Genomic DNA, 16,556 nt, shown 5'->3' on the forward strand with positions numbered 1-16,556 from the left:
GCTCTCCTGCATAACGGTTTTCATTCCCTTCCACCTTCAGTGACAACTGAGAATTGCGAGGCGATGTTCCGAGTGGTGTTAAATCTGTTGTTACAACAGCGAAGAAACTGAGACAAAGAAGATGAGAAAGAAAGAAGGAAATACGTGTGGAATTCATGCATTGTTGTTGTATAGGTGGTTGTGTAATTAGTTTAAACTGGTAGTTAGTTATTGGGGTAGATGATTTAGTAACATGTATTGAAGGTACGCCTCCGTAGCTGAGCGGTCAGCGTGTCTGATTGCATAGCAATGAACTCCTTATCGATGGCCAGTACTGCCAGGGAAGTTTCCTTTTTGGAGGTGGTGTACTGAGCCCCGTGAAGTCATCTGCAGAAGTACAAGACTGGACTGACAATGAGTGGCTCCTAGGTTCTGGAAGCTGGCAACCGCTCCCTATAGCGTCCAAATGACGCCATTGGCAGAGGCTGACTCTGCAGCCGGTCGGCATCTGGCTGTCCACAGGAACTGATAATGGAGCTTTTTTTAATTAAGGTAGTAGGATGTAATGGGAGTGACTTGTAGTAGCTCTCCGTGCTATGATCAGGAATCCAATGCAGCAATCCAAGAATCCACGGACCCTGCATGTGAGTAGGGGACTGTTCAGGCTGGCGGATGACTCGTAAGGCGTGAGGCGTGTGCAGTTGGAGTGATATGGGACCTCCGATACGTCTAGATGCGACTCAGACAGTGACACGTACAGGGCTATTACAAATGATTGAAGCGATTTCATAAATTCACTGTAGCTCCATTCATTGACATATGGTCACGACACACTACAGATACGTAGAAAAACTCATAAAGTTTTGTTCGGCTGGAGCCGCACTTCAGGTTTTTGCCGCCACTTCAGGTTTTTGCCGCCAGAGCGCTCGAGAGCGCAGTGAGACAAAATGGCGACAGGAGCCGAGAAAGCGTATGTCGTGCTTGAGGTGCACTCACATCAGTCAGTCATAACAGTGCAACGACACTTCAGGACGAAGTTCAACAAAGATCCACCAACTGCTAACTCCATTCGGCGATTGTATGCGCAGTTTAAAGCTTCTGGATGCCTCTGTAAGGGGAAATCAACGGGTCGGCCTGCAGTGAGCGAAGAAACGGTTGAACACGTGTATCTGGACATGCTGGAAAATTGGCTCATGCCACAACTGGAGATCGACAGCGCCGACTTCATCTTTCAACAGGATGGTGCTCCACCGCACTTCCATCATGATGTTCGGCATTTCTTAAACAGAAGATTGGAAAACCGATGGATCGGTCGTGGTGGAGATCATGATCAGCAATTCATGTCATGGCCTCCACGCTCTTCCAACTTAACCCCATGCGATTTCTTTCTGTGGGGTTATGTGAAAGATTCAGTGTTTAAACCTCCTCTATCAAGAAACGTACCAGAACTCCGAGCTCGCATCAACGATGCTTTCGAACTCATTAATGGGGACATGCTGCACCGAGTGTGGGAGGAACTTGATTATCGGTTTGATGTCTGCCGAATCACTAAAGGGGCACATATCGAACATTTGTGAATGCCTAAAAAAACTTTTTGAGTTTTTGTATGTGTGTGCAAAGCATTGTGAAAATATCTCAAATAATAAAGTTATTGTAGAGCTGTGAAATCGCTTCAATCATTTGTAATAACCCTGTATGTAAGAATCCTGTTTGATCACCTGCATCCATTCATGTCAATTGTGCATTCTGACGGACTTGGGCAATTCCAGCAGGACAATACGACTCCCCATATGTCCAGGATTGTTACAGAGTGGCTCCAGTAACTCTCTTCTGAGTTTAAACACTTCCTCTGGCAATCAAACTCCCCAGACAAGAACATTATTGAGCATATCTGAGATGCCTTGCAACGTGCTGTTCAGAAGGGATCTTCATCCCCTCGTACTCTTACGGATTTATGGACAGCCGGCACTACTTCAGCCGGCCTCGGTGGCCGAGCGGTCCTAGGCGCTTCAGTCCGGAACCGTGCGACTGCTACGGTCGTTGGTTCGAATCCTGCCTCGGGCATGGATGTGTGTGATGTCCTTAGGTTAGTTAGGTTTAAGTAGTTCTAAGTTCTAGGCGACTGATGACCTCAGATGTTAAGTCCCATAGCGCTCAGAGCCATTTGAACCACCACTACTTCAGGCATTAGTCGAGTCCATGCCACGTCGTGTTCCGGCACTTCTGCGTGCTGGCGGGGACCCTAAGCGATATTAGGCAGGTGTACCAGTTTCTTCGGCTCTTCAGTATAGAAGTATAGCACAAACATAGGCAGTCTTGCCTGAAGTACTTTATGTAACGGTATCGACAGTAAAAACGTCAAATATAGGCAGTCTTGTCTTAAGTACTTTGTAATAGGTTCCATATAACAGTAACGACAGTGAAAACGTCTTTGCGAATTTTCTTGCTTCAAAAGGGAGTTTTTGCTCCCTCGTAGATGTGATAACTTGCCTCTTGAGACAGACATCATTGCAGTGGAGAGAGAAAGGTCTGGATACGAGAAATATGCCTACGAATCTTATGTGTTCATTTTTCAGATATAAATTCTCATCGCCTGGAAGTATCTAAGAAGTTTGGTGCTGACTACACATTGCGGGTGTCTAAGGGTATAGACGAGAAGCAGGTGGCCAACGAAATACGAGCTATTTTGGGAGTGGCTCCTGACATCAGCATTGATTGCTGCGGCATGGAGTCCACTGTGGTTCTTGGACTGCAGGTACGGCTGACATATAGCTAGTTCTTTTGTTGCACTTAAGGAAACGAGCTTTCTAACGGTGGCGTGTTTCCCTGTTGACAGGCGACGCGACAAAATGGCGTAGTGGTGGTCGTGGGGTTGGCGGAGACGCACGCCCGCATACCACTCAGGCCTCTCTTCTACGAGATAGACTTACGTGGCATCTTCCGCTACTGCAACGAGTACGTATGCACTTTCGTCACGCTGACGCGGTATCACAGTCTAAGAATAACATTTTAGGAATGTCTACATTTTTATAAACCAGCGGCTATAATTGCAACTAAACACCCGAAAACGCCACATTTAGCGGGTTCACTGCCAGGAGATTGTTTGTGAAAATTGCTGCACCTTAGAGTAATAAGCAGCAATCAAAGAAATTTATTCGACTCACGAAACGTGGCTACAATTTTGTAAAAAAGTTGTATCATTATAATTTTCAGAGTTAACTGACTTTGAAATTTTCATTTTTATAATTTTTTTCACAATCACTTGCACCGTTTAGGCATCCTGTTAATTAAGACATATGTAAGGAGTGAATCACTTAAAATGTGCACCACAAATATTGCAGAAACCGAAAGTGCTACTGAAGTGCGGTTTTCACAGAATGGATTGGTAGCCAGGGGCTCGTATTGTTAACCACTAAACAGATTGTGGTAATACTTAGGAAGTGTATCTTTGTGCAAACAATCTCTGTTTTGAATGAAACAAATCCCACTGACATTAACAAACTAGAAGTAGGGCAAATTAGAATGTCAGTGGTGTTTGTTGTAGGGTTCTAGTGCAGGTCGTTTGCGAGATATCGTGCAAGTTTTAGGTGATCCACTCAGTGTGTCGGGAGCCCCATTTGCAGATAAGTGCAGGTGATCAAAATGGGGTGAAAATTATTTGATAAAATCCAAGTAAATTGGAAGTTGGACAAGGGTGTAATACGTCACCCGTACTTTTTCTACACAGGGTTTAACTAATATGAATGAAACCTCTGGGGATTGGATGGAGGACTTAAAAAGAAGCAACAAAGTTCATATATACACATTGCATTTTCTTAGATGCGTTTTTTGCTGTTTAGCTGTTTTGGAAGCAAGGCATCAACAACAGTTTGGCGTTAATGTATCGGCTGGTATGACTGGAGAAAGATTAATCAGACCTTTCATTTTCCATGGAATACTGGCTGGAGCATCATACAGTGAATTTTTAACGGAACATTTATATGTTTAATTGGAAGACGTTCCACTAAACTTACCACAAACTATTTTATATTCCGGGCAACCGCAGCTGTCGAAACGCATGACGTTAGGAAGATCTCCGCTGACAGCTGGTAAAATTGTTGTTTATTAAAACACAGCCAGTTTCACGGCTTAAAGCTAAATCATCAGGTGCAACAACGTTAAAAGGTCATAAGCATACCCACCGCTCTTAGTTAAATTTTATTATTCAGGGAATATCGTCAGTACTATTGTTTGAATAGTGTATTTTGACTAGGAGCGATGACGTTTTAACGTTGTTGCACCTGATGATGTAGCTTTAAGCAGCGAAACTGGTAGTGATTTAATGAAAAACATTGCTAACAACTGTCAGCGGCGTTCTCCCTAACGTCATACACTAAAGTTGCGTCAGAACATGCGATCCACACACAATCGGGCATCTCATTTTTCTCTGTAAGAAAAACCAATTTTAAATCAGTATTTCCAAATTCTTAACGGATAGGTCATAGGGCAGCAACATCTGGGCCTGCTCGATCTCCTTTCAGTCCTCTGGATTTTTTATTTTTTGGGGAATTTAAGGGATATAGTGTATTCAGGAATTACTGCGAATGTTGGTATTCCTCGGCAAAGTGTTCAAGAAGGATTTCAGCAGATACAGCAGACACTTGAAATATTGGAGCGAGTAAGACAATTCATGACGCAGTGTTTATAAGCTTGCGTTAGAGCTAATGGTAGACATTTTGAGCCTTTCATTTAGTCATCAGAAGACAACATTTGAAAAGAAAAAGTAACTGTAGAACCAAGCTGGAAATTTGGTAACAAAAAGACAGAAACGAAGCGAACATGTAAAATGATAAAAGTGTCTGTAACTAAGAAAAAAGCAATAAATAAAAGTTACTGAATATATGAACTCCATTGCTTCTTTTTAAGTTCTTCATTCATTCTCCAGAGGTTTTCCAAATATTAGTTTACTGACGACTTCTTGAGAAAGTGGAAACTTTTAGTTCATCAGTTAACTGTATGTGCTGATGAAAACAAACTGCATAGCACTATCCTCAAGCTGAGCTCACTGTCCCAAGAACCTAATATGAAGATTATTTTATTCATTATGGTTATAGAACACCGCAGATATTTTCGTAAATTTCACTGTAGGAAATGCTGCGATGAACCATAAGTTTTCTTGAAACGATTTTATTGTACCGTTCCTAATTTCGGACCTGAGCCCATCATCAGACGGTAGCATTGACTTCTTTGCAAGTTTTACATGTCTGCATACTATTCATTACTGAAGTGTCAGATCAGACTGAAAACTATTCTGTGTCAAAAATATCAATATTAGTTTTTCCACAAACGACGAAATGAAGCCAACATGGTTCACGACTTAAATTTAAAAAATTAAGTACACCAAAGGTCTGGCACTTATAAGCTAAATTGTTCTGTGTGCCACAAATTTTACAGTGGCCGAACTGGTACGAATCAAAGTGCGATACCGTTAACACATGGACGCTCTCAAGGTCAATGACTTAGATAAGTCAACTCTCGCTATCTGATTGGTCCAACACGGAAACACAGACATAAGCATCGAAGAAAACTGAGAGATATTACATTTTTCCGGAAAAGGACTTCAGATTAATTTGTTGAGGAATTAGAAATATACAAGCACACTTACAGTAAACCTCACTGCATCGTGAATGATCAACTAGAATTAAGGAACCAACTGTACCAGCGAAAGTTCATAAAACTCCTATAATTTGTAATGACATAAATAATAATTTCTTGACAGAGAGACAATTCTTCGTTGGCCATTACCAGCATATTTCATACTTAATTAATTAAATGTATAACCGTATAAAATTATCTGTACTACGAAGTACAGTATCTTTGCAGTAACTCCAGAAGTGTGCCATATATGCATACATATCACATTCTTTAGCCAACCAAATCAGCAACCGATGTAGACAAATGCATCAGCCATCTCGTATTTAGTTCAGTTCATTGTTCAGAGTGAATCGTAAAATAAAATAATAATAATTATAATATAATATAATAATTATAATGTTATAATAATAATTATAATATTTAAAAGAGAGCTTTTCGTGAAGTATAAAGCATTTATTGTGCATACGGAAGTGTAAAACTATACATTCACAAAAACCTTATCATATTTTAGGACACAAATGTAAAACTTGCAAAGAAGTCAACGGAAGCATCTGACCATGGACCCACGCCCGAAACGGTACAATAAAATTATTTCAGGAAAACTTGTAGCTGCTTGCAGTATTTCATACAGCGTAATAATATGAATATCTCTACCAATAAGGCAAAATGAATAGCTTTGAGAGTAATCGAACATATAAGATGAAAAATGGGCTCTTATGACAAAACAACAGGGCATGTAACACATTTTAACTATTTTGCAAGTCAAATAAATTATCTAGACGATTAAAATGTATGTAAATAGACTTGTATTATTTCAATATGTATCTGGTATTGTAAACAGAATTTTGAAAAAATTAGTTAAGAAAAATTATATTGTATAAAACTATGACAGTTCATGTACTTCTCTGCAGCAGTGGAACCTTGATCCTTGCTAAAGGACAAAGAAGTAAGATTCAAGCGTCTGAAATGAGCTTACTACGAGTTGTGAAACGGTGTACAAAATCAGACATAATAACAGATCCAGATATTATAAACGAGTTAATAGTTGAACCTATGACAGATATAACAGATGAATACAGAGACAGATAGAAGGACCGTGTGGAAAGAATGCTGGAGCGGTATGTCTGCTGCTCGCCATGAAACGTTTTGCACATAGAGAAAGAAAATACAAGAAGAGAGGGCATGAATAAAATTGACCCATAAAAAAGGAACAGGCGTCACCTCTGGTCTCTGAAAGTGATGAAAGCTAAGCTTTGTCTCCGCAGCCAAAGCCGCCTTTTTCGGCAGTCGTCTTTATCTCCACGCATGAAGAACACTTCATCTCACTGATAAGGATGTTCTCCGTCGTCGTCGTCGTCCCCCCCCCCCCCCCCCCATTTTCTTTTTTGCCTTCGAAAATGTTTTGTAGGAAAATATCATGTGAAATTAAGTGGCCAGTGAATTTTGCTTTACGCTGGCCTATAATTTTCAGTTCTTCCTTCTCTCCTGTTTCTTGTAGAACTATCTCATTCAGTCCATAACCACATTTCCGCAGCTTCAAGGTGAGCTTTCTCCAGCTTTGCTCACGACCAGCTTTCAGATGTCTCTGTCAGATCACTCCACGCAAAAGTTTTCACAAATCTTTTCTTAGTATGGAAGCTAGTATGCTTGTTCAGTGAAAGGGCTTATTTTGGAATTCGCTCTTGGGCAGTGCTAATCATCTCTTAATTTTGGTCTGACATATTTTGTTTTTCTCCACAGTGCTACCGAAATAGCAAAATTCGATTATTTCCTCTAATTGCCCACTGCTTACTTTTATGCCAGTTTTACATTCACCTACTTTCGTGTCTATAACCATGACTTTTGTCTCTTGGTAGTTATTTTTAGTTTTACTTTTGTTGTCTTCTGATTTCTTGTGATTTAATAACTTATGCATTTTATTTAGTTCTTTCTCTTGTCAGTTCTGCAATATCATCGTCACATCTGATGCAGTGATTGTGAATACCACTGATTTTGTTTCGCTGTTGCCTCGTCGATGAACATACTGAATAAGTGAGGTGACAGAGGATCTCCCTGTCTTAAAAATGGTTCAAATGGCTCTGAGCACTATGCGACTTAACTGCTGAGGTCATCAGTCGCCTAGAACTTAGAACTAATTAAACCTAACTAACCTAAGGACATCACATACATCCACGCCCGAGGCAGGATTCGAACCTGCGACCGTAGCGGTCACGCGGTTCCAAACTGAAGCGCTAGAACCGCAAGGCCACACCGGCCGGCCTCCCTGTCTTACCCCACTTCTGATTTATATTTCTTTCTTCCAACCATTCACACTCAGTTAACATTTGTATGTACTCAAAGTTAATCGCCTGTCCTTCCAGTCAAGCCTTACTTTGCGAATTGCTTTAAATAATAATAACTTCCAGTCACCCTTGTCAGATACTTCTAGGTCAAAAACGCTGTATACGTTTATTTCTGTAATTATAATCTTCATACAAAATCTGGCGTAATGCTAATATTGATTCTACTGTTCCTTTCCCATATCTGAAGCCACATTGGTAACTCTCTAAGTTCGAATCTATTTTCTTTTTCATCCTTTCTTTAACTGTTGACAGCAATGTTTTCATGCATGTGACAGAATGGCAGTCCTTTGCATTTGTCCTTAGGCAATAGCTCTTCTTTTTTAAAGTCGGCTGTTATTATACCCTCTTCATAACATTTTGATACCACAGTAAATAACTTACTGTGGATGTAGTCACAATTATTCTGTAAGAGCTCTGGTGGGATGTCATCTATACACATTGCTTTATTTGATTTTAATATGTTTTGTTCAAGGAAGAGCTTATTGTTTTCATGAATTAATTTTTCATCTTCAGTATACTCATGTAAACTTCCAGTTTCAGAAACACTGTACAGATCTTCAAAATACTCTTTCCATTTGTCAGTTACATCTTCTATGTCAAATATCAGCTTCCCATTTTAATCTCTCACTGTATTATTCTTGGTGCTCTGTCTTTGTTGTAAATAATTTAATCTTTGAGCAAGCTGTATCCTATTTTCCACATTTAAAATTTCTTTGTTAATTTTTCATAGCCACTTTTCTTTGTTTAAACAGCACATTGATGTTTTCTTGTTTTTTACTGCATTATACTGATCAAGGCTTTTCTTTTTTTAGGCTGTTCCTTTTGTAAGTTGAGTTGCAATATTTCTTGGATCATTCAAGACTTCCAGGTTCTAACTTCCTTATTCTTAATACGTCTGTCGACACATTTGTTATATTCGACTTGATAACATCTCAGCTGCCTTCTTCCTGTGTGTTTCCATTGTTACATGCTTCAATTCCTGCACAACCTCTACATTCTTCAATTTATACACTGCCCATTCCTTTGGATATTTCAGCTGATGCTTCTTAAATCTGCTACTGTACTTTGCTGAAACAAGTGTATGGTCACAATCTATATTAGCACCACGGTAACTGTGACTACATGTCACTTGATTCCTTTACCTCTGCTTTACTATTATATAATCAGTCATGTTTTTCCCGCTGTGGCCAGGTGTCTTCCACACTTAGTGTCCTCTCTTTGGCGCTTCATAGCATGTGTTTGTTACAACCATCTGATGTTCTTCACAAAATTCTAATAATTTCTCACCTCTTTAATTCATTATTCCCAGTGCGAACTTACTAGTGCAGGTGTTGTTCTCTTGTATACCTATCGATGCATTACAATCTCCAACGTGAATAACATTTTCTTTTGTGTTTATATATTTTGTCTATAATTTTCATTAATCGTTCAATGGCGTCATGAGTGTTTTCTGTTTCTTCATCGCTACTATTGTCGTTCGTAAATGTGCTTGGATTATTGTTAACTCAACTGGGCTAGCTCTTAAGTTTATCATTAATATCCTATCACTTACATGATAGGCGCTGATTACATTATGCACGTATTTCTTTGATAATACAATAGCTACTATATTCTTCCTTACTGTTGGTTTCCACTACGACAAATACTCAAATCATCTAATGAGCCACCGTTTCCATCCCATCCTGTATCACGTAGTACTAAAATATCCTGTTGACATTTCGACACAACCTTTCCGACTTTATCCCGTTTTCCAGGATTTAACAGTATTCGCACATTCGATGTGATAATGTCAAATTTACCTTTTGCTTCTCTGTGAGGATTTCGTTGAAAGACGACCTGAGAAGCCACACCTGTCCTCCAGCCGTGTCTTGAGATCCGAAACCCACGGTCAGTAAGGATACATATACTGTATTATTAGATTCTGCTGTGTCTGCTACACATGGGATATCCACATGGACCTTTAATGCAGTAGTTTCCAGTTTCATTCCACATCTCCATGCCGTTGGCCTTGGTGGCTCATCCATCAATTAATGAAGGGAAAAACCGAAACTACACGTCCTATTGGTGGGGAGCAGGCAACGTTTCAGACAGCTAAGGTAGTTGAGGGATCAGATGTCTCTAAGAATAAGGAGTTGCAACGGTCTCTTTCGAGAGCGGATTAATGGATCTTGCTTTTGGGATATGTGTTTTATATAGTCGCTTGCAAATCTTTCGGTGGGTTAAACTTCTAAGCCGTTTCCAGGCCACTCAGGTAACTATTTTTCTTTCTCTCAAAACAATCCAAAACCATTTCCGGACTATGGAAACGAGCACAAGTATACATAAATATATCCATGTTACAGGTAGATCTTCGCCACCAGTTTGTTTTCCGACACTTCTACGTAACATTTATGTCATAATTTTAGTAGCTAACATGCAGTCATAGCTTGTTACTGTAATTCACCCAATAATCGACGCATGATATTTGACAGATAGAATACACAGATAGCCATGAGGGCACTCTCTCTTTTCGTATTCTAATTGGTCTTACATGCGACCAAGCAAATAGAAGATGGAAACCATCAACTGTTAAATTTAACGAAAACGGTAGAAATATACGCACAGTTTAAACGCCTACGGTCACTAACTCGCGTCTGTGCGCTGGCGCTTGAAATCCTGGTGGTGTAAAATTTTCATTGTCATTATTTGGCCGGCAAGGGGAGGAGAAGTGGAGACGTACCTGATCGCCAGTCTTTGCGCCAATGTCCCAGATTACATTCCAAACCTCTCCGTAGTGTCTCATGAAATGAGTGCATGTGGTACTGATGGTGGTAAGCCGTCCGTCGGATGGGGACGTTAGGCTCAGCGGTCCCCTTTGTGTAGGAGTAGTGGGCTATGTGCTGTTATCGGGAGTCAACCTCTTTCTTGCCCAGGTACATAACAACACAAACCCAACACTACACTGTACAAACAGTCATTACAGGTCAGTTCTATTGTCCGATTCCACTCGTCGTGGTCGTAACGTCATACCTAAGGCAGAGAGGCTACATAGAGACAATCTTTTAAAGCAATTGATCATATTCGTAAACAAGAGTGTAGCATACGATAAAATTATAACCACGGTGATTAATTACTTAGCTACAAATTATGTCGACAAGAATTAAAAGTAACGAAAGTAGATAAGAACAGGAAAAGGGAAGTAAACGTGTCTGAAATAAAGTATTATTGTAATTTGTACGACTAAGAAAAGCGCAAATAACTTTTAAATCCATTACAGTATTGCGTATGAGGAGTCATAACACTGTGAAATATCGTTGACTTTTATTAATAACTTTTAAATCTAACGGGATTAGTACACAAGTATCGAAAATTCACAAAAAGCAGAGTCTCAAAAATAAAGGAATCGGTAACTAGAACTGACCTACACAGGTTAATTCTAGTTACCGATTCCAACCTTTCCTCGGTTCGTTATTTAGTTCGTTTTAACAAGTGTGTGCACTAAAGTGTTACAGAATTTCTACATATGGTATTACTCTCTTCACTGCTACGAAAAAGATAAAAATTTGCAAGTTGTACCTACAACGGTCGTTACATTCTCGTAGCAGTTCCGGGATCAATAAGAAATATAGAAATCCGTCCAAAATTATGAACCATCGAATAGTTGAAATCGGTAATTAGACTTGACGTCCTATACAGGCCAGTTCTAGTTACCGATTCCAGCCATTCGATATTCATTATCTACATAGTTTTTTTTCAGTAAGTGTGTGCACTAAAAGGCTAATAGAATTTCTGCACTTGTAACTGCTCTCTGAACTACTGCAAAACGGTTACTAATACTGGAATCGGTAACTAGAACTGACCTAAAGACCAGTTCTAGTTACAAATTCCAGTTTTCGTTATACACCGCAGTAGTTTTAGAGAGCAATTACAAATGTAGAAATGCTATTACGTTTCACTGCATACTACCCCTGGAAAAATTATTTACGTATGAATCACGGAGCGGTTGGTAACTGAATTTACCTTCATTGTCGATTCCAATATTCGTTATTTTTTGTAGATATTCGTTAGTTGAGTTCTGGTTTTTATTTTAGAATTTAGTGTGTCGATTTCTCCGCATTTCATGCTACCGTTTCGTATTGTTGTCATTCATTTCATCCTCCAGTTTTCTCTTACATTTTAGTTTCTCCCCGCCCCAAACCCCAACTTCCCTGCATGTCCACCGTTAGATACAATAACTAATAATAAAATTAGCGCTATTTTCAGCAGGTGTGGGCACTAAAATGTAGGCTAATAGGATTTATGCACTTGTAATTGCCACTCGCTTTGCTGTAAATCAATTTAAAGGTTCTCTGTGCTTTTCTGCTCTCATAAGTTACGAGAATACTTCTTACCAGACATGAAAATTGGTTTTTAATTCTTGTTCTTAATTATTTCCGTTATCTCCAATTCATTTCGATATAATTCACGACTAAGTAAAGAACTGCGTGAAATGTGATGGTAATTTTATCGTATGCTACATTCGTTTATTTACGAGTATGATCCTTTGCTCTCATAGGTTGCCTATACGAAGCGTCTTTGCCTTAGGTATGACGTCATTGCCCAAAGCCAACTAGTGGAATCGGACACTAGGATTTATCCCTCATCACAGTCATCCATACGACACAGATACATGCTTTTTTTTTAAATGAACACACCGTCATTTGACTGTATGGTTGTTTATTTAATTACGACCCAGGTTTCGGCCTTTTATGCCATTTTCAAGTAATTGAATTTATCGGTTGAAAATGACATAAAAGACCGAAACCTGGGTCGTAATACGGTCAAATGGCAGTGTATTTATTTAACAATTATTGTACGACTATTGTTCAGCAACATAAGAAAAACATGCATACTTGATACTTCCTAACAGGTCGGACGAATACAACGGCAACTACCTCCACGGCGATGCAGGATTCCTTCTTCTGCTCCCATACACTTATTTACTCAGTATGGCACTTCTACTATTCACATTTTAATTAAACTTATGAGCACATGAGGGTTAGTTAATAACATTTAAAAACATTAACTTATATAATCCGCAAATCTACTGGATCATTTGGCGGCTTATAGAACCACTGAAGTGGCCTGAAATTAATCGAATTTGTAATCTTGACTCACATACTTGGTTTTCTGACTTCATAACTAGTGTTCGAAAGCTTTCTTTAAACAGATATCAGCAGTAAGCTTACAGCACAATGCTCTACCACCCCGTTGCTTAGCACATTACGCGCAATTATGTAGAAACAGCAACTCAGGAAGATTTTTTTGTTCCACTGACTTCCATCAGTATCGTTGCTAGACCAGTGTTGAAGGGATTTTGCGTGATGCGAGTTCTGCAAGAGCAAGTCTGCCACCGCAGTGTGTCGTAAATTTTGGGTCCCATTTAACAAGGCTCCACCTGGCAGACAGTCCATATACAAGTGGGAACAGCACTTAAAAAAAAAAAAAAAAAAAAAAAACAGAAGTCTTTGTAAAGACAAAACCAAGAGGCTGCAGTCAACATGATGGAACTGTCTAAACGAATGAAGAAAACATTCCCTAGCAATTTTCAAACGTCAGTATCCGGTGGCAGTCGCGACCCAGAAATTCTGAAGTCGACTGTTTTGGATAGAGCTGAGAAAAAGCCTACGAATGAAACCGTATCGGATTCAGCTGCTCCAAGCCATTACATATGGCGAGAAACACTGCATTGATAAGCGGTTGTGGACTCACTCGTGCACAATTTGATCACGCAAAATGCCTTCTCCGTTGGTCTAGCAGCCCTGTTGTTGGAGATCACTGTAACAAAAAAATCCCTTGAGTTGTTATTTCCATGTATGTAATCATATAATAATTTACCTCAATCCAAATATTTTTTGCAATTACTTGAAAGTGTCAAGAGAATTTTGAATACCCTTGTAATATCAGTTATCAGTAAGGTCTCCAATTTTCTTGTAGCCTCATGTCTCATAGTAAGTTCAGCTTGTGGACAGCAGTTTGCAGTTTATTGTCATTATTATATACAGTGAACTGGTCGTCAGCGAACGAACAAATGTTTAATATATACGTATACCAAGAAATGCGGACTACATACTACACCCTGATGTATATGGATTTTGTGAGATATTTTAACCAGTTTTGATCAATTATACGTATTTTTAGAATGGTAACTACTGACAGAGATGCCATATACTAACTAATGGGATCATCAAAAGGCGCATTTCCCTTAGTCTGAAGTTCTAAGAATGAAAGATTCACTACAGTTAACGTAAACTAGTATTTATCAACAAATGATGATGGAGCTTCATTATAAAATTTACAGGTCGAATAAACATCTTTCATTGCTGATCATTCATCCACGGTACAGTAGTTTTAATACGTAAGAATCTCACTTCCTCTGTATTTTCTTTAGTGGTGCTGTTTCCATATTTTCCGAATATTTTAAAATTTTAATATAATGTTCGCTGTTACGAGAAAAATACTTAAATTACGGGTTATTTATTAAATTCTGAACCACACAGTACTGATGATCCACACTAATATTTATTTTGTAATTAATTGCGAGTCATATTTAGGCCGTCCCTAGGCAACTTAAGACTATCAAGATAGCCCACAGAACATCAGTGGAATAGATATGCAAAGATCATTTTTCCAAAGACATGTGACTTTTATGATTACATATCTGTAAAAAACATAAAAGATTGATGAAATACAAAAAAGTTGGGAACATAAAGAACTGTACATAATCTTTCAAAGCATAAGAATGTGCAGGCCAAACTACTGCACAACTGAGTACTGGCGCAGACTACTACCTTATATGGACAAAATAATGTTATTGAATGTGATGAATACGCAGAAAGTAGAGAGGACAGAGGAGAGGAATGAGTCAATGGAATGTGGGCGTGGAACAGCTATAATGTTTGCTTGTTTGCAAGAAGTATATTACCCTACAATGAGAAAATAATAAACGACCTATTACTCAGTCTGTATTTTATCTAGTTAACGTAGTGGTGTGCTCCAGTGCTCACTTGTGTACTGTTTTTGACTGGACACTCTTATATTTTTGATCTTCGAATAAATGTGGAATTCATTTGTTCATAGGATTTTTGTTTATTTCATTATGCCTGATCGTTTTTTTTTTTTTTTGTGTTTAGTCCTGTCTGTCTAGAAAGGATAATGCCAGTTCATAATGAACTAAAAAAAAGTATTATTGTGGGAAATTAATACTGTTTATTTCAGTTTTTCATGTCTCTGTATTCCTCCAAGTTCTGACGAACTATTCCATAAACGTTATAGGCTATTTTTGTGACTAATGTTGCAACAAATATCTCACCTAACTTCGAGTTATTCAGTTGCATGATACTGTAACATAACTGCCTTGTCATGGTATTAAATACTTAAATATTTCAGGTATATTTTCAGTACACTATGTGAAACAGGTGTAGTGCTTATATGGATGTATAAAATTACATAAATATAATAACAATTAGTTACGGATTGGACACCATGGAAAACAAAGCTCGCATAGCTTCGTTGATTTGTTTCACATTTTTCGAAATGATTTTCGAGCAAATGTATCTTCTCAACTTTGTTAAGTCCTTTAGACTAATGTTATAATCAGCAATTGCAAATACCTCTTAGCTGAAACAGAACTTGATTTAAAAAATTTGGTCACGTTCATACAGTGATAGAAACAGCGACTCAGTGAGCGTAGGAATAAAAACGACGTAACATTCTCAAATTTGCGCTCTCTGATATCCTACCCACTGCGGCAACGGCCTGCTCTTCGTGTTTCCGCGGAGTAATTACAGAAAGAATAATAACTCATGCTCACTATACTTAAGCACAGAACATACAATTTCTTCATCACTAGACATAAAAGAAGAACAAGCCTTCAGTATAACTTGTAAAAATCATAGAATTTATTATAGATTAATGCGAAATGGCGACAGCATTTTTGTGTGCGCTAGATCAATGCATGTAATGTTGATTGAGCAAAAATATATTTCTGCTATACAGTTCTTAAATTCTTCCATTACTTACTTTTTTTTTGTATTTTGCAGATATCCCATGGCCTTAGAGCTTGTCGCATCGGGGAAAACAAATGTCAAAGGTCTGATTACGCATAACTTCAGCATGAAGGACACCTTGAAAGCCTTCTCAACTGCCGTTTCTGGGGAAGGAAATCCTATCAAAATCATGATCCATTGCAACAAAGATTAGAACAAAACCCCAGCATTCAAAGTCTACAATCCAATTTTAAGGAAAACGTAGCATTACTTATGGACGTGAAACATTATGAGTTACTAACCTTAAGAGTTCGATATGTAAAGCATCGTCATTTGTGATTACAGTTTTTGATTCCATGAATATCGTATCGTATTGTTGAAGATGTTTTCTGATTACTTACAATTTGCAGTGTTACTTCCACAATCCGGGCTAACAAAATGGTTCTGACCACTATGTGACTTAACTTCTGAGGTCATCAGTCGCCTAGAACTTAGAACTAATTAAACCTAACGAACCTAAGGACATCACACACATCCATGCCCGAGGCAGGATTCGAACCTGCGACCGTAGCGGTTACGCGGTTCCAGACTGAAG

General features: G+C 38.7%; 1 protein-coding gene across 1 annotated transcript in view; it reads left to right on the top strand.

Annotated features, from left to right (window-relative positions):
* The window catches only part of LOC126094754 (sorbitol dehydrogenase-like), a 105,988-nt gene extending 89,666 nt beyond the window's left edge, over window positions 1–16,322 (top strand). Inside the window, exons 6-8 of the mRNA XM_049909305.1 lie at window positions 2,556–2,734; window positions 2,816–2,934; window positions 16,016–16,322. Coding sequence (XP_049765262.1) covers window positions 2,556–2,734; window positions 2,816–2,934; window positions 16,016–16,175 — 458 coding nt within the window. The 3' untranslated portion in view covers window positions 16,176–16,322. The remainder of the gene's footprint in view (window positions 1–2,555; window positions 2,735–2,815; window positions 2,935–16,015) is intronic.
* Window positions 16,323–16,556: the final 234 nt, after the last annotated feature.

This window comes from Schistocerca cancellata, chromosome 8 (genome assembly GCF_023864275.1).
Source record: "Schistocerca cancellata isolate TAMUIC-IGC-003103 chromosome 8, iqSchCanc2.1, whole genome shotgun sequence".
In the NCBI taxonomy this organism is placed as follows: Eukaryota; Metazoa; Arthropoda; class Insecta; order Orthoptera; family Acrididae; genus Schistocerca; species Schistocerca cancellata.